Source organism: Gobio gobio (assembly GCF_949357685.1).
Source record: "Gobio gobio genome assembly, chromosome: 7".
Lineage (NCBI taxonomy): Eukaryota > Metazoa > Chordata > Actinopteri > Cypriniformes > Gobionidae > Gobio > Gobio gobio.
In genome coordinates this window covers 40,656,953-40,678,887 of record NC_137103.1, presented here as the reverse complement: position 1 = coordinate 40,678,887, position 21,935 = coordinate 40,656,953, and the positions used below count along the sequence as shown (strand labels likewise).

The 21,935-nt window shown below is 35.8% G+C and overlaps 2 protein-coding genes across 5 annotated transcripts; both read left to right on the top strand.

The window, feature by feature from the left end:
* Positions 1-2,075: 2,075 nt before the first annotated feature.
* On the top strand, positions 2,076-8,006 carry dcun1d2a (DCN1, defective in cullin neddylation 1, domain containing 2a). 4 transcript variants are annotated; one of them, XM_079822265.1, is made up of 7 exons: positions 2,076-2,453; positions 3,634-3,850; positions 4,773-4,941; positions 5,297-5,427; positions 5,526-5,608; positions 5,768-5,864; positions 5,995-8,006. In XM_079822265.1, exons 1-7 carry the CDS (start codon positions 2,451-2,453, stop codon positions 6,072-6,074), a joined length of 780 nt encoding a protein of 259 aa, XP_079678391.1. In that variant the 5' UTR covers positions 2,076-2,450; the 3' UTR covers positions 6,075-8,006. The 4 variants fall into 4 exon arrangements, 3 of the variants coding, with proteins under 3 accessions (XP_079678391.1, XP_079678392.1, XP_079678393.1); XR_013816923.1 differs by having other exon boundaries at positions 2,316-2,453; positions 5,746-5,864; positions 5,995-7,999; XM_079822266.1 differs by lacking the exon at positions 2,076-2,453 and adding an exon at positions 3,141-3,415.
* On the top strand, positions 7,869-20,267 carry cdc16 (cell division cycle 16 homolog). The gene is made up of 18 exons (XM_079822259.1): positions 7,869-8,279; positions 8,693-8,747; positions 8,906-9,003; positions 9,267-9,305; positions 9,536-9,676; positions 9,854-10,013; positions 10,262-10,356; positions 12,202-12,335; positions 12,419-12,498; positions 12,586-12,635; positions 12,735-12,808; positions 15,431-15,556; positions 15,701-15,853; positions 15,932-15,995; positions 16,738-16,799; positions 18,906-19,041; positions 19,123-19,213; positions 19,293-20,267. The coding sequence occupies exons 1-18, from the start codon at positions 8,232-8,234 to the stop codon at positions 19,535-19,537; spliced, it is 1,851 nt and encodes a 616-aa protein (XP_079678385.1). The 5' UTR covers positions 7,869-8,231; the 3' UTR covers positions 19,538-20,267.
* Positions 20,268-21,935: the final 1,668 nt, after the last annotated feature.

Below are 21,935 nucleotides of genomic sequence, written 5' to 3'. Positions count from 1 at the left end.
GTATAGTATTGAAGAATTACTTAAATATTTTACACCTCTGGTCTTTTCTAAAAACCCATATTTTGGAGGCAATTGGTGCTACGTAAACAGAGGTCAATATTTAGAAAGTATAAATCAGCTAAATTTAAAATAACTGTAAATATGTGTTATAAGGTTGTTTTTTGTATCAGGCTCTGCATGGAACCTGTTTATCTGTATTCATGCTGCTCCCACAGACAGGACTGTACAGTATGTTTTAAACAGATAGCTAAATGGAGATTAGTTCAAAAAAGGGTGTCACCATTTTCGTGTCACTATCATTCTAAGGTCGGGTGGGCATATTTGAAAAAATTATCTAGGTTAAATATTGTGCATTAATGAAGGTGGATTTGCCAATTAGGCAAATTAGGTAGCCTATAGTAACTAAGCAGAAACAATATTCAGAAAAAAATACAATACAGAAACAAATATTTTCTAAAATATTTAACCAATAAATGAGACATACAAAACATATTTCAACATTTATTGCAACACTATTTGTTGAACCACACACTGTGTCCATGTGCCTGAACACTGCTTGTGTTTACAAATAACTGCACATGTAAATTAGAGAAGGTCTTGCTCTTGCTTATTAAGAGTTACTAAAACACTCTGAGCAGCAGGTAACTTGACTTCATGAAATATGCACAGACCTGAATAAATAGGTACAAATAATAAGCTACTTTAAACACTGTCATCAAGGTGGATGCTGCACATTGGTGGTGGTTGAGAAGCTTCCCCTTCCAAAAAAGCATTTTGAATGCAGAGAAAAGCGCTTTATAAATGTAACGGATTATTATTTTTTTATTATTATAATACATGTTCAAATCAGTCTGTTTTGCTTTGTTCACACTAAACATCCAACACTGTTATCCACTCAAAGGTTTAGCCATACTGCACTGGTCAGCTGAACATGCTCGAAAGTAGGTCATAACCAGTGTTAGATTATGCTGGCAGAGTCTGCAGATTGTGCTACTGAGAGATGACAGTAGGCTATAACATTTAGAATTTACCCCATGATTTTTATTAGATTTCACATTATATAAATAGGCTAGTTTATTTAACTCTGTAGAGCCTGACATATTAAATAATGGTCAGAAAAATAGTAATAATAATGTTTTAAAATAGAACAGTTTATTGAATATATTTAGACAAAATCTTAAAAAAAAATTGGCAAATGTGTTTTATGTTTTGTATATATATATATATATATATATATATATATATATATATATATATATATATATATATATATATATATATATATATATATATATATATATATATATATATATATATATATATATAATTATTATTTATGGCCCATATTATATATTTACAATATAGAGTGCACACTCAAGGAGGAAAAATCCATTATTATGGTAAAAAAGTAAGATTAAAGTCTGCTAGCTTATATGTAAATTAGATTTTTATAACGGTATAGCTGACAACTTAAATATAATGCATATAAATATCACTTATCACATCACTCACCTTAATGTCTTAGTGTAAGATGATATTTGCAGACTTAGTTATGAACTGCAGGAGGGAAAAGACCTATAAATGCCATACATGATTGAGAATATTCCTCAAAGCCTTGTATATTTCACACATAGCCTACATTTTAACATGATTTTTCAAAATAAAAATGTGTGGATAATCAAGTAGGCTATTAGGCTAAACCTAAATGTTCATCTTGCAATATTAGTCTACTAACAAGTTCTTATGTTTAGTTCATAAAAATCATTAAAGATTTCACAGTAAAAAGACACATGTAGGCTACCACAACCTGAAGGTGGAATTATACTAATTATACTTGTTAGAATTGTTCTAAAAGGCCGTTTACTTGAAGCATGAACTATCAATAGAAGGCATAACCTACAATAATATTTTAATTTGTCATGCTCCACATTACGCAGTGTAGAGAAGTTGCTGTGAAACTAGGCTTCCAAATAGCAAAAATACGACAAGAACTCAAAAGAAATCGATGAATCCCCTTTGAAAAAATTCATAACAGATATGAGCCGTCTGACCAAACAGATTCTCTAAAATGAATTGGACTTTCCGATCGCAACCATGATCGCAACGTATAAATGAGTGAATCATTTGAACCTCATGAACTGATTCATAAACAGTTCGTACGACGAGAGGAGGGAAACAACTGAACTGACCTGTCACACTATAGAAAATGTAGTTAAATGTAGTTTAGTAGCGTCGCTACTTTTAATTAGTTATTACCAACACTGTTTGAAAGGTTATAATCACATACGGAACCACGGAACGCAGGTTTGAACAAACTACAACTCCCAATACCTAACTGTTTTACCGCGCAGACTCACTGGTGTTCTAGCGCATTCCCTTGATGCCTACACGCATGCGCAGTCGTACATGGGAGCATTGGGTATCAATTTGGTCAAACAGCGGGTGATAAAATGGTAGGTGACATAGAATTTAAAAATATTTCTGTCGTTTTTTGCTTCTGTGTTCGACGGGGAAGCTCTGGCAAACGTAGATATCCCACGTCTTGTACCAGTCGTTGTCTGTACGTGTCGCACCGAGAATGATCATAATTGTGTGTATGTTTTGTATGGGCAGGAAGGTCAGTTGTTGATATTTAGGGAGTACCTTTCCGCCTAGGTGTTCTGGAATCATATCCTATGTAATGCATGTCACATTGAGAATGAATATTATTCTGTGCGTTAGCCATATATGCACGCTGTTAACCCTGATGTTCTGTTGTGGGTCTTAGACACCCCAAGCCCCTTTTCAACACATCAAAATCGTATCTAACGTTGAACAGGTTAAACGTCATGACTTTCCTAAAATGCATGCGATCTGATTCTTTCACTTTGATGCCGTGTTTTACATTATAAACAAAGCATGTATCTGTTATGGTAGCATTGGAGTCCCGAAGTTAAAAACCTGCACTGATATTATTGATATTTTTAAATGTCTACTTTTACTTTACACATACACAATAGGGGTCTCTGGGACCCCAAACAACCAGGCAGTCAACGTCAGCAGAACAGGAGGGTTCAGTGACATCCATACCCAGTCCATGAAATGTCAAACGTCAGTCTTTTAGCCCTGCCTTTTTAACCCAGCCCCCAATAGTAGCCTGGTTATTTACCAGATTGTAATACCATTTAAACACTAATCAAACTTTTCAAAAAAGTTCTGGTTCTATGTTTTTGGATTGCTCGGTCAACATGATTCAACTCGTTTAACAAACTAGAGTAAAAACAGCTTACTGTGCATCGATGGAAATAACTGTGGGGTAACCTGGTTGTTTTGCACTGGCCGCCCTCAGCTTGCCATCTCATATTACATGCCAGGCACAAGTGGCCTGTCACAGTTCCTCACATGCCTGGTGCTTCAGTCGAACTTGCTATAACCGGTAGGATGTCCTTTTAAATTGACACATTGGTCTGGACGTTTGCTCAACGCTTTGTTTACGATTGTTCCAGTTGTCAGCTTTAGTCTTGTGCCTGAATGTGTGCAATTTTCTCTCTCTGTATGTTAGTTTGTGTCTCTTTCTGTTTGTACACACTGCTGAGTGTATTCCTCCGACTGTCTGAATTCATGTCTGAGGGCATATCTTTTGTGTCCACACAGCATAAGCTAAAATCCTCCCAAAAGGACAAGGTACGGCAGTTCATGTCCTTCACTCAAGCCGGGGAGAAGACCGCCGTATACTGCCTCACTCAAAATGACTGGAAACTAGAGGTGGCCACCGACAACTACTTTCAGAACCCAGATTTATACCACAAGGAATCCATGAAAAGCTCGGTGGACCGAAAAAAGCTGGAGCAGCTTTACAATCGATATAAAGGTGAGTTTTTCTAATTCTGATATTTGTTATGCCTGCTGTCCTGTGCTTGATAGTACCATTGCATGTTTAAATGTGATATTTTACTTATTTAAAAAAAGGCATACCCATAAAGAAATGGTTACTTTTTCATTGTGTTCTATTCCTTTGTACTATGATTTAAATGTAATGCTATTTTAGTTTTCTACACAGAGTAGGTTACACCCTCATGGTGGCTGTCATTTTGAGATCACGCGACCAGCTGTGTCATGCAGTTCCACTGAGTTGCTAATAATAAAAACAAGTTCACTTTATATAGTTTTTTATCCAGTGCTTAAAGTTCTCATCTTAATGATCTTATTGTGAACAATTAATCCATGCTTATGGTTTTTTTAATGTCAAAATGTCCTAACTTTTTTGGTGAAACCGCAGACTTTTTTTTCTGGTGACGTATGGCAGGCTTCTCCAATCATTTCATCCTCATAAACCTGGCCCTTACAAATGACTGTAAGTTTGCATTCGGAACCAAGTCCCCACCCTACATTTTTTCTTTTTACAATAATCCTTTTAACTCGGATGTACGTCACAATATGGAAGAAACTATTTCTACTATAAAACTTAGAATAAAAAGTATGTTTGAGTGGAAAAACAAGCCGGTCCAAACAAGCCGTTCCTGTTAGAGCAATGAAACAAGACCTGGAGGTCGAGGTCGCACACTGGAGAGCGAAGGAAAAAATGGCAGGAACTTCATAAACAAACTTCATGCATTCATGTGTTATTATAAAGTCCAAAACCACTGGGATGAAGAAGAGCCAGCAAAACCTAAAGAAAAACGTTCTCTGCACTTTTAAATGTTGAATTCCTCTCAGAAATGTTTGTTTTGCTGAACCGACACTATGCTTTAAGTGACCTAAGTGTTTTTTTGTTTTTTTTTACTCTCCCTCAGATCCCCAGGATGAGAATAAGATTGGGATTGATGGAATTCAACAGTTCTGTGATGACCTCAATCTGGATCCAGCGAGTATCAGTGTTCTGGTTGTGGCATGGAAATTCCGTGCGGCAACACAGTGTGAATTCAGCAAAAAAGAGTTCATTGATGGAATGACAGAATTGGGGTGGGCTATGAAATCATTACTTTAATTTAGTCATTATTTTGACAATATCTGGGGAGTGTGGCAGCTGGGATTATCATTCTGTAATAATGATAAGTTTTGGAATGTCACACATAAAATGTCCTAGTACCTGACAGAATCACTGAAATAGTTTCTGTGACAGTCCTCGGCTCTAATGAACACAGAAGAATGCGTTGCTGTCTCTCAAATTATTTTGCATGTTCGGTTTGCTAAGTGAAGCTGTGGTTGAAATTGATAACGGCACGTTTAATATTCATCGTTGTGTATGAAGGACATGTATATGAGCAAGTGATTAGACTGACTAATGATGAGCCTAAACTTTTCATATCTTCTTCAGCTGTGACAGTCCGGAGAAACTTCGAGCTCTTCTGCCCAGATTAGAACAGGATCTGAAAGACAATGGAAAGTTTAAAGATTTCTACCAGTTCACTTTCAACTTTGCCAAGAATCCTGGACAAAAAGGTTTAGGTAATGACACGTTAATGTTTTTTCTTCCTGCATTGTCTTCACTCTGAACAACCATATTAATGGTTTAACCGTCTTTTTTTTCTTCTTTTCCATTACAGATTTAGAGATGGCAGTAGCATATTGGAACCTGGTTCTGGCTGGACGTTTTAAGTTCCTAGACCTCTGGAACAGATTTTTATTGGTAAGTCATTACAGCACTGGACTTTTGACCCTCTTTAGGACTCAATACAAATTAAAATGGGTTTTCTGGCTGCCACGCAACACATTAACTACACAGTGGAATAATTTCCTTTAGCAATTAATTTAGATGCTCTCTAGTCTCTGCCCTTATTTTGCGCAGGAGCATCATAAACGATCAATTCCCAAAGACACATGGAACTTGCTTCTGGATTTCGGCAACATGATTGCAGATGACATGTCAAACTATGATGAAGAAGGTGAGACACATCATCAATTTTGTTCTGAATGTTTAGTGATTTTGTATTTTTGAAGTTATAACGTAAATCGGCTGCCTGTATTCATAGATTATGATGGATTTTAATCATGTGACCTCCTGTTTTGTTTCAGGAGCATGGCCTGTACTCATTGATGACTTTGTGGAATACGCTCGGCCAATCGTGACGGGATCAAAACGCAAAACTGTATAGTAACGCTACCACTGGGCGAGAACTCGCACCTTGGTCGCCTCATTGACTTTGTAGTTTTTTTAAAGACTTGTAAGCATAATAAGAGAGAACTAAGAGAAACACTTGAAACCGACAAGCTTTGCAAAAGGAAAACAGGATGGAAAAGACGACTCGGACTTCCACACACCACATGGGAAGGACAAGAGCGTGAGACTCAAGATTTCTGATAGAGCCATCAAATGCACATGGCCAGCTATATTTGCACTGGCTACTCAATTCTAGCCCGAAAACCCTTGGAGATTTTGGGTGGATATCTTTGAACCTAGTACCTCATCTCCATAGCAATCAGTGTCACTCTATAGGGCAGAGTCCTCATTGCCTACCCACTCCTTACAGTGTGAATTATGGAATAGTCTCTCCAGTTTCGTTTTAGATTATGTACCCATCTGTCTGGGTGTGTATCTCATGCAGGACTTGATGCTGATCATGTCCGCATTTTAAGCCAGACGTTCATGGGCAGCGCAGCATGTGGCTCGCAACACCAGCACTATTGTTACAGTTGTAAAATACTGTATCTACTGCAGCAGTATGTACAGAGAGAAATGTATTATCAGTAATGTTTTATTATATGAAATATGAGACATATGAAAGAAAAGAAAAGCGTGGTCTAAAAAAGATGCCTCCATACCATGTTCTTGTGTGATTTTAGGTCAAACGTGTCATCTGCCCTGTTGCAGAACTTGTAACAACGCGGTTCAGTGTTACACCTTTTTTGTTTACCAGATTTATGTTAAGAAATAAATTATTGCCCTTTACGTTCTTCTCAATCTACAACAAACCTGTTATTCTTTAACAGGACTCATATAATTGCCTTGGACAACAAGAGGCTTTGCTAGCTTTCACTTTGAAACATTCTTCCATCAGTATCACAAATTCAACACACTTACGAATCAAAATAATCATTCCGGAATATTAATCTCACTTCATAAATCACAGTGCTTCAAACTGTTTTGCAATTCATCCTGCATCCTGCAAAGCAACCCCAGAACGTGATAGTAGGGATGGAGTAACTGCATTTGGTTGGCACCAAACATTCAGAACATTGAGGTTAATTTTAGTGTCTTCAGACCACAGTTTTCTTCTAAGAGCTTTCAGGTCACATGGCTTATAGCAAAACCAGGCATGCTGTACTGTTCATCTTTTTCAGGAGTGGCTTCCTTCTCACCAAAGAGAGTGCCAAATCTGCAGTGTTGAAAATATTGATGTCAGACCAAATGTTCTGCAACATGTTCAGTACTGTATCTGGCCTCTTGGTCACCCGTATGCCATCTTCCCTCTTTTTGTCTATTGCTCATGCTTCTTTCGTCCATTCTGTTACAATGAACTTAATGTGTGTAGAAATATACAGAGCTTTGCTAATAATATTATAACTTTTTGTAGCCTTTTTTAAATCCTTAAATTTATCTCAAAATTTCACATCACAGGCATATATTTTGTTTTAGTGGATTGAACACAGGAGAAATTTAAGAAAATATATATATAAAGAACTGATTATTTCACTTAATTTAGGCTATTTAAAAAAGTATGTTATGTAGCTGATGACTTTCTTCTGTGGAATACTAGATTTTAGGCTGCCATTCTGCCTGAAAAGCGAAAATACTTGTGTTGCACAGAAGAAAGAAAGCCTTGTGGATCTTGAACTGCATGAGGGTGATTAAATGATGACGGAATTTTTATTTTGGTCCATTAATGGCGGAAATGAATTTGTGCAATGCGATTTCCCTGTGTACCACAAGAGAGCGGCAATGTGTTTATAATCCAAAGAAGCTTTACGTTGACGTTTTGAGAGCTTGTGTATTTATGTATTGCTGTATTTTTTATTATTATTTGTGGTTATGTGTATGTTATAATACTCTCCGTATGTTTTAAAAAAAGTATTTTCACTGAAATTTGTATTTTTGTTGCGTTGTTACTTCCAGTCCATATACAAATATTTTAAAATGACGGAACTTCACAAAATCTGTGTTTCACCACGGAGTGGTATCAATGTAACACACGTTTTATGCTAACCGCGGGCTTCAATCTCCATAGAGAGGATCAGTCTTACAAACCCATTTTTAGTCTATTGCATTTGACAAGAATGACAGTTTTTTGTATTTGACAAACAGTACAATCACCATGAATCTTGACAGGCTTCGTAAAAGAGTGAGACACTACATTGATCAGGTAAGAAGAGGCAGTATATTTAGCATGAGCACTGTAGCTTTAATTTACACACAAAATTTGATTTTAATAGTTTCTGATTGTATGAAGCTGATCATATGACATTACGTTATCTGAATATTATAGAAAAAGAATGGGGTAGAGTTAGTATACTGAATTAGGACATATTTAGTGTATTTACGAAGCTAGCTAAATGACTTTAATGCTAACAGGTTTGAAAGCTTCTTAAATGACATTTAAATAACACAATTATTGATTAATAATAGATATGACATCATGTTTCATTCTCAGGAATAGATACACAATATAACATCTATAAGGGATTGTGCATGTCAAACTGCACTAATGTTGATTGGTAAATAAAAGTCTAATTTGCTATTTTTCTCAATGCTATTTTTGCATGATCTATTTTATAGCAACAGTATCAAAGTGCTCTATTCTGGGCTGACAAAGTATCATCCTTATCACATGGTAAGTGTCTTCCTCCTCCTGAACTCTGTATGGATACTGTCAAATAGCAGTTGTTAATGTAGATACGTCTAAGATACAATGCATATTTTGTTTTAATTAAATTAGCTTGAATCTTAACTGTCTATTGGATTAATCACAGACTGTTTAATCTCTTATAGAGGATCCTCAAGATATTTATTGGTTAGCGCAGTGCCTTTATTTGACAGCACAGTATCACAGAGCCTCTCATGCGCTCAGATCTCGCAAACTTGACAAGGTAAGAGCTATTGATTTTGGGGGGGGGGGGGGGGGGGGTAAAGAAAGAAGTCATTTCAGTAGTAACAGATATTCTCAGTTCTCCAAGTTGCAGTCTTTTAAAAACAACCCAGTAAAATAATTGACACAAATGTATTTCTCTGAAATGTTTGAAGTGCTATGCAATAGAATGGAGTAAACAAATCAACTTAATGTTCAAGGGAATTAATAAAGAGGTATAATACTCTCTTATTTATGATAGACTTTTGTTTGTTTGTTTTTCAGTTGTATGGAGCCTGTCAGTATCTAGCTGCAAGATGTCACGTGAGTATTTACATTAATGCCACAAATTTGATTTATTTTATACATGCCAATATATAATTTTTTTTTTTTTTTGAGGGACAATTTGTGTAATGGATTTAAACGAACATTTACTAAATTAACATGCAAGGGGTGGGAATTTGTGTCATTTTATTACTAACAGACCATTTTTTTCCCTAAAACTTAAATAAGGAAATAATCTGTGATTTGTACTTAATTTTTGTATTCTGCAGTATGCCGCCAAAGAATATCAACAAGCTCTGGACATACTGGACATGGAGGAAGCAGCCAGTAAAAGATTATTGGACAAGAATGTAAAGGAGGATAATGGCTCAAGGGAAACTGTAAAGGAATGGGAAATGTCTCCTGCCTCAGTGAGTCCAACTCATTATTTAATAGATTTCTTGTCATTGATTGTGTTTATTATGGTTGATGTTTGCACTGTGCCTGAATGAATGAGCCCAGTTGCTCAGAGTTTAGAAACTAACTTGTTATTTGAATGGCATAAGTGGTTGACTGGATCTTTTACACCCTGTGGCCTTTTCTCTCAGATCAATAGTTCCATCTGTCTCCTGCGGGGGAAGATCTATGATGCCATGGACAACAGACCCCTAGCCACGTCTAGCTACAAAGAGGCCTTGAAACTGGATGTCTACTGCTTTGAAGCCTTTGACCTTTTGACGTCCCATCACATGTTGACCGCCCAAGAAGGTTAGAGAAACTCTTCATATGTACATGCAATGTTTGAAATTCTTTAGTCCGTGTTTGTAAGTCGCTTAACTAACACTGTAAGTGGACCAAACAAAAGCTATTGTATAAAATCATAAGAAAGATATGATGCATTTACATATTTATTTAGTGTTTTGTTTTCTGACCTGTCATAATTTTCTTCACTTGAAAGTCACCTTGGATAAAATGAATAAATTCTTTCAAATTCATAAAATGTTATCTTGTTGTAGAAAAAGATTTCTTGGATTCTCTGCCCTTAAGCCAACAGTGTACAGAAGAGGAAGTGGAATTGCTGCATTTCCTTTTTGAAAATAAGTTAAAGAAGGTGAGAGGGCCTCCTTTCTATTTAAACTCTCATAATGACAAATCAGGACAAAATAAGTTAAACATTTGTGCACCAAAGATGGTTTGCTATGATTTACATTAGGGATGCAACGAAATTAAAATTCTGGGCCGAAACCGAAAATTCTGGATGCTCTTGGCCGAAAACAGAAAATGCTTTTTAAAAATGATTTATTTATTATTTTAAATTAGCTTATTTTTGTATAATTGTATTAAAGGGATAGTTCAGCCAAAAATGAAAATTCTGTCATCATTTACTCACCCTCAAGTTGTTCCAAATCTGTATGAGTTTCTTTGTTCTGCTGAACACAAAAGAAGATATTTTGAAGAATGTTTGTAACAAAGCAACCATTGACTACCATAGTATTTTTTCCCCCTACTATGGCAGTCAATGGTTGCTTTGTTACAAACATTCTTCAAAATAAATATCTTCTTTTGTGTTCAGCAGAACAAAGAAACAGGTTTGGAACAACTTGAGGGTGAGTAAATGATGAAAATTTTGGGTGAACTATCCCTTTAATATTAAACTTTTTATTTTTAAATGAAATTCAGAAATTAAAAAAATACAAGCCAATATATAGGCCTATGGAGTGTGTGTGTGTGTGTGTGTGTGTATATATATAAATATATTAGGGCTGTCAAAAGATTAATCGCGATTAATCACATCCAAAAAAATTATTATTTATATATAAATACACACACATTCATGTATATATTTAAGAAATATTTGCTTGTATACACATTTATATAATCTATAATATATATAAATGTTTTATATATAAAAATAATATTTTTTTCTTAAATATACATGCTTGTGTGTGTTTTTATATATAAATAATAATTAACAGAGTACACACACATATATTATGTAAACACAAACTTTTATTTTGGATGCGATTAATCGAGATTAATCTTTTGACAGCCCTAATATATATATATGGGTGGGTGGGTTAAGATCAAATACACTACACAGCACATAGATAATTACAGTATAGCAAAGTTACAAATAAAGTAAGGTGTAACTGTTATGTATTCATTCAGGTACAGACATTAACATTAATATATAGGCTGCTGTCACTTTAAGACCAAATGCACGTATCCAATATATTGATACACATCAGATATCTTTCTCTTTACGTTCACTTAAGACATAACCGACTGTGTTCACGAGAATACTTGCCGAGGCTATTTTGACATAAATGTGTGTGTTATGTGTCCATTCAAGCGCACAGAGATGCAAAAGAGGAATCAATTTGCTGTTCTGAAATGCGCCTCTCTGTGTGCGTCCTCTTTGGGGTAACAATAACAATGCGCGATTATCGAATTGATGGTGAAACGTAGCAATTAATCCGCAAAACACGTGTCTGACGAACCGTGGGGCCTGGTCCGTATGGATCACGGATCAACTACAATCCGTTTAACCCATAGAGAGGAATATTGAGTGGAGCGTCACCCCGTGCAGTGATAACAGCTAAAGCGAGAGTGAAACCTGAGTGCTGAATCGTGCCGCAGAATGCCATTTCGCGTCTCTGCATCAACTTAACATGTAAATCACTTGCGCGAATCGCGTCTGGTGTGAACGCACCATTAGGGATGGGGCGGCCGAAATTTCGGTGCATCCCTAATTTACATATGATATACCTAACATCTACGTCATCACACAGATCAGATGCTGTTAATTATTTTTCCTGATTTTGTTGTGTGTTTATTCTTCAGTTTGAAAAAAAGAACATGCACAAATTACTATGAGAATTTGAAGTACCTTTTTATTCAGTCAGTGGTTTTGAAGTGCTCACTGAAGAGCTAATCAGCAACTCTCCTCTTCCAGTATAACAAACCTAGCGAGATGGTCGTCCCAGATATAGTCAACGGTCTCCAGGACAACTTGGATGTTGTCGTCTCCCTTGCAGAGCGACATTATTACAACTGTGACTTTAAAATGTGCTACTCTCTCACATCAATGTAAGTCTGCAAAACACTGGTATCTAATGTTCGGTTTGACATTTATGGAAAGGTTGAAATCTGATATTTGTTTTTTATTGAAGGGTTATGGTAAAAGACCCATTTCATGCCAACTGTTTACCCGTGCACATAGGAACCCTCGTTGAGCTGAGCAAAGCAAATGGTATGAGATTAATATTGATTTCAGGTTTAATATAAGTGTCGAATTGTAACGTGGAATCCTGCCATTTACCATATATTGTCTCTTTAGAGTTGTTTTACCTCTCTCATAAACTGGTGGATTTGTATCCCAGCAATCCAGTGAGTAACAATGAGATTGTCTTTCAGAAGATGAGTTTCAGTTTAGTTTCGTGTGATTTTTTTTTTCTTATCAGTTCTTTCTCTTTGAACCTCTCCAAGGTTTCGTGGTTTGCTGTTGGATGTTACTACCTCATGGTTGGGCATAAAAATGAACATGCAAGACGGTATCTCAGGTATGACTGTATTTAGTTGCTTTGTGAACTACAGTTCAAAGTTTGAAAGAAATGAATAGCTTTGTTTAGCAAGGATGCATTAAATTGATCAAAAGTGACAGTAAAAACGTACATGGTTACAAAAAATAAATGCTCTTTTTGAACTTTCTATACATCAAAGAATTCAAAAAAAAAAAAAAAATCATGGTTTCCACAACATTATTAAAGGTGCACTATTTAAAAATCTTTCAGTAAAATATCCAAAAACCACTAGGCCAGTGTTATATATTTAGTTCAGTTGAGTACTTACAGTATCCCAAATGTTTCCAGCTATTTGTTAATTGTGAGAAAATCGCTATTTTAACCAAGGAACCGGGACGTGTGAGGGAGTCGCCTGTGAATAGCGTCATATCTGCGTTTCCCTCGGTTTCCGTATCTTTGTAATTTTTTATTTTGCAGAAACGCTTTACTCTTACTGCAGTGTGCAACAAGTGTCATAGCAGCCGCTGAGAGAACGCACAGAGTAACGTCATAACATCATTTTCAACTAGGGATGGGCAACAGTGATCGAGTACTCGAGTACTCGAACGTGACAGCGACGATCGATCATGAAAACGATGATCGCCCTGACTTTAAAAAATATATTTGTCTATTTTTCTGATTGGTTATTGCGGCATTTTTGGCGGTAACTGAGGTTTGTTTGGTTAGCGCTAGACAGCATGCCTTCCAGACCGGCGAACTATAGTTAAGTGCAAGATGTGCAACCCTAATCTGTCATATACATCGCATAATAATGAAAACAGGATTGTAATAGAATGTTGTAAATTATCTGTGCTTTAGTTCCCCGTGTATCAGCTGTTAAATGAAATACACAAGCGCGGTGAAGTTCATGTGCGCATCCGCGTCCTTTTCTGCAGATGCAAGTAGTAAGATTACTTTTATGTTGTCTATATCTGATTAATCATATATGGACACGTTTGGTTGAGTTTAATAACCAGCTAGTAAAGCGCTACCATTACCAACGGGTGTTCATTCTCTTCAGCTTCAGCTCACATGCAATGCCCGACATGATCGACTCTGGGTTATTTGAGACGGTTATATTCTTTTTAGATAGGCTATTTCTCTTTCAAAAGCATTGATGATATTACCGTAATGCAGCAACATTATTTCGTTCTCATACTTTTTTAACGGTAGACCTACGTTTTATTTAAACTTTTTTCTCATTATGCCTTTGAAAACGCGCAGTGATGTCTGTAATCACATTGATCAGGAAAAATAAAATTAAGTGCAAGATGTGCAGAGCCAATCTGTCATGTACATAACATTATAATGAGAACACAATTGTAATAGTGTTGTAAATGATCTGTTCTTTAGTTGCCTGTGTATCGGCATTATTATTAAGGGAAGAGCGGATTCAAAATGTGTAAAAACTAGCACGGCCAAGTTCACGTGCGCATTCGCGTCTTTTTGTGCTGATGCAAGTACACTGATTAATCTAATATAGGGTGCGTTTGGTTGAGTTTATTAACCTGCTAGCAAAGCTATGTAGGGTGCTGTTTATTCACAGTTTCAGTTCAATTACAATGATATGATTGATTGGGTTGTTTGAGACGGTTATTTTGTTTATAGATGTTTCTTTTAAAAAAAACATTTATGCATCATAATCTAGCAATTTATTTTTTCTAGTCATATGTTCATGTTTTCATAGACATGGGATGTTTGTATTTGTCAACATTAATTTTCGTAACACTTAAAATAGTTTCATATCTCCATGATGGAGACGCCCTGCCCCCACACAAGCCCCGCCCCTAATTACTCGAGTACTCGTTTTTGAGACGAATGATCGAATATCGATATCGATGATCGAAATGAGAAATTGACAAAAATCCCTATTTTCAACACACTCCGATGTATCTGATATGATAAACAGAGCTGCGTTACCTCATACTCATAAACGGAAAAACGGAAGTGGAGCTGGCGACTGTGGCATAATAAAAGTCCCACCGGCTGTGAGGTGAAGACCACATGTCCCAAGATTCTGCGCTCAAACGAGGTGTCATCAAACTACGCCTTTGTTTTGAATAGGTGACCTCTAGTGGACGGAAAAGTTACAGTTTTAAGCAGTACAATATTCTTATGCACCAAATCAGCATATTAAAATGATTTAAAGGATTATGTGACACTGAAGATTGAAGTAATGATGCTGAAAATTCAGCTTTGCCATCACAGAAATAAATCGCATTTTAAAATATAGAAAAGTTATTTTAAATTGCAATAATATTTCAAAGTGAAACTGTTTGTACTGTATTTCCAATAAAAAAATGCAACCATGATGAGCATAAGCACAAAACCTTTGCAAAATCTTACTGAAATTGTCATATAATGTTGTTTAACATACGTTGCTTACTCAGTAAGTCACTTATATCTTTGAAGAAAAAATTGTGTGTCAGTCAGTATTTAAGTATTGTAACCTTTTGCCCTATTATATAGATTGGAAAACTTTTGAGTGCTGATACTAGAGAAATCAAGCCACAGGTCATTTTCAGAAAACATTTTTGTGGTAAATCTGGGAAAAGGTTTCGTAATGATGACTTTATATCTGTCGACGAAACTTGTGGTTAACACCAAATTCCCCTTCCACAGTAAAGCCACCACGCTGGAGCGCACATACGGACCGGCGTGGATAGCATACGGTCACTCGTTTGCTGTGGAGAGCGAGCACGATCAGGCCATGGCTGCTTACTTCACTGCTGCCCAGCTCATGAAAGGGTTTGTAGACCTGCAGTGCTTGTGACAATTTAAATGAATAAGGACAAGAATATTTCCCTCTCTAGTCTGACGTGTGTGTTTTGAAATTGCTAAAGCTATTACGCCTGAAAAAAACCCAACCTTTCTGGCTTCCTGTTTGAACAGATGTCACCTGCCCATGCTCTACATTGGTCTGGAGTATGGACTCACTAACAACCCCAAGCTGGCAGAACGTTTCTTTAGCCAGGCCCTCAGCATCGCGCCTGAAGACCCCTTTGTCATACATGAGGTTGCCGTGGTTGCCTTCCAAAATGGAGAGTAAGTGATAAAAAAAATGTCACACTATATTCATCAGTGGTTAGTGGTTTTGCTGATGAGCGCTTTTCTTTTTTGCAGTTATAAAACAGCAGAGAAGTTGTTTCTAGATGCGATGGACAAGATCAAAGCCATTGGAAATGAGGTAACCAGCCTCTTGCTTATATGATTTGGTGGGTTTTCCACTTGTTTTTGATCAGAATAGATGGCGTAGCTGTGAGTGAAGTGCAGCTTGTTCAGTTTTTGTTCAGTACAAAAACAGACTCTTATGGATTATAAATATGTCTGGTAAAATTATTGGTGAGAAACAAGTACCTCTGTCTGATCTCCTCACTGCGGTTGTAAAAAGGAAAGCCTCCGTTATTTTGTGTCAGATTCTTTCCATCCCCTATATAGTTCATTTCAGGTACTTCCATCTGGTAGATGGTATAAAGTACATTTGGTAAAAAAGGCCAAATATAAGAATATTTTATATATATATATATATATATATATATATATATATATATATATATATATATATATATATATATATATATATATATATATATATATATATATATATATATATATATATATATATATATATATAATCATTTTAAACAGTATCTTAAGATGAATGTCTTTTTTGTGTGTGTGTGTGTGTGTGTGTGTGTGGTTATTTCTTGTATTGTTTGCCGAGCCTTTGTCTAAAGACAATTTTATACCCCTGTGGGGATGGACAACAAATCTTTTGAAATCTTCTGGGTTTATCGGTCAACTCATGAAAATACAAAATGTCCAAAAAATGTCCTATAGACAAAGGTTTGTGTATTCATTGACAGCTTGTTTGTTGGTAAATGGTAGGAAATATACCCTTATAAATCTTAATGATTATTTCTCTCTAGGTGACAGTCGACAAATGGGAGCCGCTCTTAAACAATTTGGGTCATGTATGTCGGAAATTGAAGTAAGTTGAAAGAATTCGGATTTTACAGTACATTTACATTTTAGTTGTTTTTTAAACTACCATTCAAATGTTTAAGGGTCAGTAAGATTTTTGTTTTTGAAAGAAATTATTTTATTCAGCAAGGACACATTCAGTTGAAGTGACGGTAAAGACATTTATAATCAAAAGATTTCGATTTCAAATAAATTATGTTCTGTTGTTTTTACTTCATATTCATCAAAGAATCCTGATAAAGTATCATGGTTTACACAAAAATATTTAACATTGATAATAATAAGAAATGTTTCTTAAGCACCAAATCAACATATGAGAATGATTTCTGATGTAAAATGCGACAGTGAAGCTTTGCCATCACTGGAATAAATTAAATTTTAAAATGTATTACAATAGAAAACAATCATTTTAAATTATTTTATATAATATGTAACTTTTTCCTTAACTTGATCAAACAAATGCTGCCTTGGTGAGTGTAAAAGACTTCTTTCAAAAATATTAATGTTAGTGTATATAAACTACAATGCATATTGCCAAGTATTGCAGCTTAAGTAGCTCATTATATCCCAGTTAAAATAGGCGGGATCTGGGCCGTAGTGATGCACTAACCTGGAATTATGACTAAAAAAGTGCCTGTTTCTAAAATTGTCTCGAGTGGTATTTAAATGGAGGGCATGAATTAGGAGGCATGGTCACATTGCTTCCCTCCTCTCTTGTGTATCTTGTTTTTTTCCCACTTTAATAGGGTGCTTGTTTTGTTCTGTCACTCTAGTGTTTGATGAATTATGCATGTTCACCCACTGGATATCAAAGCAGGGCTCGCAAATCACACTTGAAGATCATTCCCACTCATGATTCTTTATTTCTAAATGGCTGTTTAATTATTTCTTTTTTGTTTGTTTGGACTATCAATATAATGATTTGTCTTAACCCTAACTACAAACTTCTGCAATAAATTCGGCTCAAAACATACAAACTGCATTCAAAGTTTTTGTAGATCATTTTTTTAGCTTAATTTTGTTGTAAATATTTGGTAACACTTTAGCTTGGGGTCCAATTCTCACTATTAACTAGTTGCTTATTAGCATGCATATTACTAGTATATTGGCAGTTTATTAGTACTTATGAAGTCCTTATTATGCATGATCATATTCTACATCCCTTAACTATTAATAAGCTGTAATTTGAGGCAAAAGTCGTAGTTAATAGTGAGAATTGGACCCAATCTAAAGTATGACCAAATGTTTTATTAAAATAAGAACCTTAAAGGGTTAGTTCACCCAAAAATGAAAATTCTGTCATTATTTACTCACCCTCATGTCATTCCAAACCCATGAGAACTTTGTTCATCTTCTGAACACAAATGAAGATATTTGAGGAAATCCGAGAGCTTTCTGTCCCCCCCATAGACTGCAATGTTATTACCACTTTCAAGGCCCAGAAAGGTAGTAAAGACACCGTTAAAATAGTCCATGTGACTCCAATGGTTCAACCTTAATGTTATGTAGGGACGAGAATACTTTTTGTGCGCAAAAAAACGAACAAAAAAGCGACTTTATTCAACAATTTCTTCTCTTCCGTGTCTGTCTCTGACTAACCCTTTAAGATTGAAAGATTTAAGTTTGAAGATGTCACAATTTTATTGACAGAATGTTTAAAATCCCAAATCTACAGCATAACAACACCATTGCAATATTTGAATACTGAATTGGTTTTGTTTTTTTTCTCCCAAGTATTTAATCATTTATCGGCACATCTGAAAATGAGACATATGTCGAGCAGAACTGAGCATGTCAGAAATAAAACCTGAAACCTAAGCACACATCCAACTTTAACAACGTTCTTCAACAGGTATTTTCATTAAGGAAACGGAAAACTGGTTTTCTTTAACAATCATCTATTGTTATGTTGATAGAGATTTATTTTACAGAATAGCAAATTAGTCCCAGCCTCCTATACTAAATTCTTAAAGAACATTCAATAATAATGTTTCAAAACGTTTTGATTTCAGTGGTTGAGACTGACTTTCACTGCCTTGTTAGTGAGCTTGTCTAGTTTTTGTTGCGGTAGACAAAAATCAGGTCAGTGAATGCTTTCATCTTGTTTGTGTAGGAAATACGACCAGGCTCTCGAATACCACAGGCAAGCTTTGGTTCTCATCCCACAGAATGCTTCTACTTACTCTGCCATCGGTTACGTGCACAGCCTCATGGGAGATTTTGAGAGCGCCATTGACTACTTTCACACTGTGAGAATATATAACAATCATAACTCTGTGTTGTTGGTCAGTTTTTCAATCAACATACAAATGTATAAACTCCTTTTTTAGGCACTTGGTCTCAAAAGGGATGACACATTTTCCGTAACCATGCTGGGCCACTGCATTGAGATGTATATCAGCGATTCGGATGCTTACATTGGTAAGAAGACCGTCCATGCGCGTTGCAAATTTGCACATTCATAGTGCCTTTGCAGCTAGTAAGTTATCTTGTTTTGCAGGAACGGACATTAAAGACAAAGTGAGAAAGACCCTCGGCACGCCTGCACTGATGAAGATGCTCAACACTTCTACTGACGGCAATGAGAGCCGAGCACAACCTGTAGAAGAGGTGAACGTGTGCCTGGAAACGCCCTCTTTTAATGCTGAGAAACAACCCGATGCTTTCCAGCGCTTCCTCTTAGAGTGCGACATGCATGAGAGCGACATGATGCTGGAGACGTCCATGTCTGACACCAGCACGTGATCGAGACCTGTTAATTGGTCAAAGAGGAACTTTGAGCATGAGATGACTAGAATGTGACTCTGAAGAGGACACGACACAACCTTCCTCCCTCCGCCATCCCTGCCGTGTCCTCCGTGTTGGACCCCTGTGGATTGTTTTTTTACTATGAATAAATGTAAAGAAGTGAATGCAAATGGGTTCTAATGATTTAATCAATAAACCCTGCATCCATATTTTTACACCGATTTGTGTATTCTCATTGGTGCTCTATTAAAACGCCTGTTTTTGTGGATGAGGCTGCACAAAATGCTTTTTACACTGCCAATCAGATGTTAGCATCTGCAGACGCTTGCATTCAGTTTAAAACCCTGAAATTAGTCAGCCAAAGGAAATGACTCGCAACAACTGTTGTTTTTATCAATTATCTCAAATGTGTCTGAAGTTTCAGAAGGCAAGGAAATCTGTGCACGCACAGATTTCTTTAATGATGATGTTGCTTTTCTACATTAAAAGAAATGAAGGTTGCACGTTGTCTTAGTGTATGTGCACTTAAGTGTACTTGCCTAAGAAAGTACTTAAGTTAGTTTTAGAGGTAGGTTCAGGGTTATTACCTATTTATTACCCAGTTATTGTAATTACTATAATAAGTACATAGTATGTACATGTACATGTACATATGTACACAGGACTGCAAAATAAAGTGCTACTAATACAACAATATGATAATAAATACAATATATGTTGGTGTTACAACCTAAAGTGGTCATATATTAGCTGTATTTAACTATATACTTATGTATAAAAGTTTGGTACAATGTACTGATTGTGTTCAGTACAGAACACACAGTACAGTTGCTGCTATTGAAGTGGGATATATAAGGATAGGAACAGGTTTGGTGGTATGATTAGGTTAAAGGGTGGGTTAAAGGGTAAAGGAAGAGTCAACAGTGTAATGAATAATTACATGCAGGTATTTAACCCTCTGCGGTTCTTCATTTATGGGTCACACTCAGGGCCTTTGGGTCAAAAATGACCTGGAGGGTGGGATTAAGATAAAACAAGATTTTAGTAAAATCATTGAAATATATTTTTGTTCAATAATATTTTTTCTTTTCTTTTTTGGTGTTTTGAGATAATTTTATGATTAATAATTAATATTTATGCAATAATTATGACCCATTTTTTCCCATTGAATATAATAAAAAATGTATATATATATATATATATATATAATTTTTTATTTTAATTTTATTAAAGCTGTATTTAATTTTAGAGTCAAGCCTAGGCCTCATGAAAGCAATTTTTTAAATGAGATCGTGCCTTCCGGTGGACACATTGAGCATTTTTATCACGCAATAGCACATTTTTACCACTATAGTGGATCTTGCGTTTTATAAAAAAATTAAAAAAATCGTAGCTTCATCGGAACGGTCCGAAACTTTATTGGTACTTGGTATATGAACACCCACAAAAATATATGGTATAATAGTCGCATTAAGGACCTTCGGGTCAAAAATGACCCCCATAGGAAATTAATGGGAAATTCGTTTTTTTCTGCATACAATCTACAAATCAGCCAGGATGCAGAAAAAAAGGACTCAACAGTGAAGGGGTGAATCTTTAAAACATCAAGAGTGCAAAACAGACAAAAAAACTCACACACACTTATACACACAAAAACGCACACACACACAAATTAACGCGTGCCATTCCAAAAGCTAATTGTGTTTTTGTGTGGTTTTTTTTTTTTTTTTCTGTTTTGACCCGAAGACCCTGAGTGTGACTATTTTTTTTACGACCACTTTTCAAATCCTGTCCCCAATTTTTTTTTGTGTTCACACACCAAGTACCAATAAAGTCACCAAGTTCCGTACCAATCCGATGAAGCTACGATTTTTAACATTTAAAAAAAATAATAATTCGGGTCAGAAATGACCGAAGACCCCCAGAGGGTTAAAAAAAATATATATAAGTACAATGTTAAAACATTTTGTGTGTACACAATAAGTGCATTGTATCGAATGATTGCACCAAGTGGAAATAGTGTGCCTTGTTGACAAGTGCTATTTGCACTAGCTCTGCCTAACAATGCCTGTTTGGGGAAAAACAAGATTTAAAAAATAAGGGACATATTTCAACGTTTTCAGTGGCGTAGTCAGTAAAGTGTAAGGCTTAAAGTTCTAGGTTTTGACGCGATCGACCCGGGTTCCACTCTGCCTTTTGCAGTGCTCACTCTTCTCTCTTTCCCTTTCACATCAAATCGGAAAGGCATTTACTTTCAATAAAAATTAAGAACATGTTCTAAAATTGGAAATAAAGTGCCTAACGAAATGTTTAATAATAATAAAAGCATTTATTGGGTATGGTTAGGAGTAGGGAGGGCTTTTATTGTCCCATTAAGGTGCCATCCATTTAATAA

Coding starts and splice junctions, on each gene's coding strand:
- dcun1d2a (XM_079822265.1), top strand. Junction 4,942..5,296: donor GATGGAATGACAGAATTGGG/GTGGGCTATGAA, acceptor TATCTTCTTCAG/CTGTGACAGTCCGGAGAAAC. Junction 5,428..5,525: donor TCCTGGACAAAAAGGTTTAG/GTAATGACACGT, acceptor TTTCCATTACAG/ATTTAGAGATGGCAGTAGCA.
- cdc16 (XM_079822259.1), top strand. CDS start 8,232: ATGAATCTTGACAGGCTTCGTAAAAGAGTGAGACACTACATTGATCAG. Junction 9,677..9,853: donor GGGAAATGTCTCCTGCCTCA/GTGAGTCCAACT, acceptor CTTTTCTCTCAG/ATCAATAGTTCCATCTGTCT. Junction 12,499..12,585: donor TGAGCTGAGCAAAGCAAATG/GTATGAGATTAA, acceptor TTGTCTCTTTAG/AGTTGTTTTACCTCTCTCAT.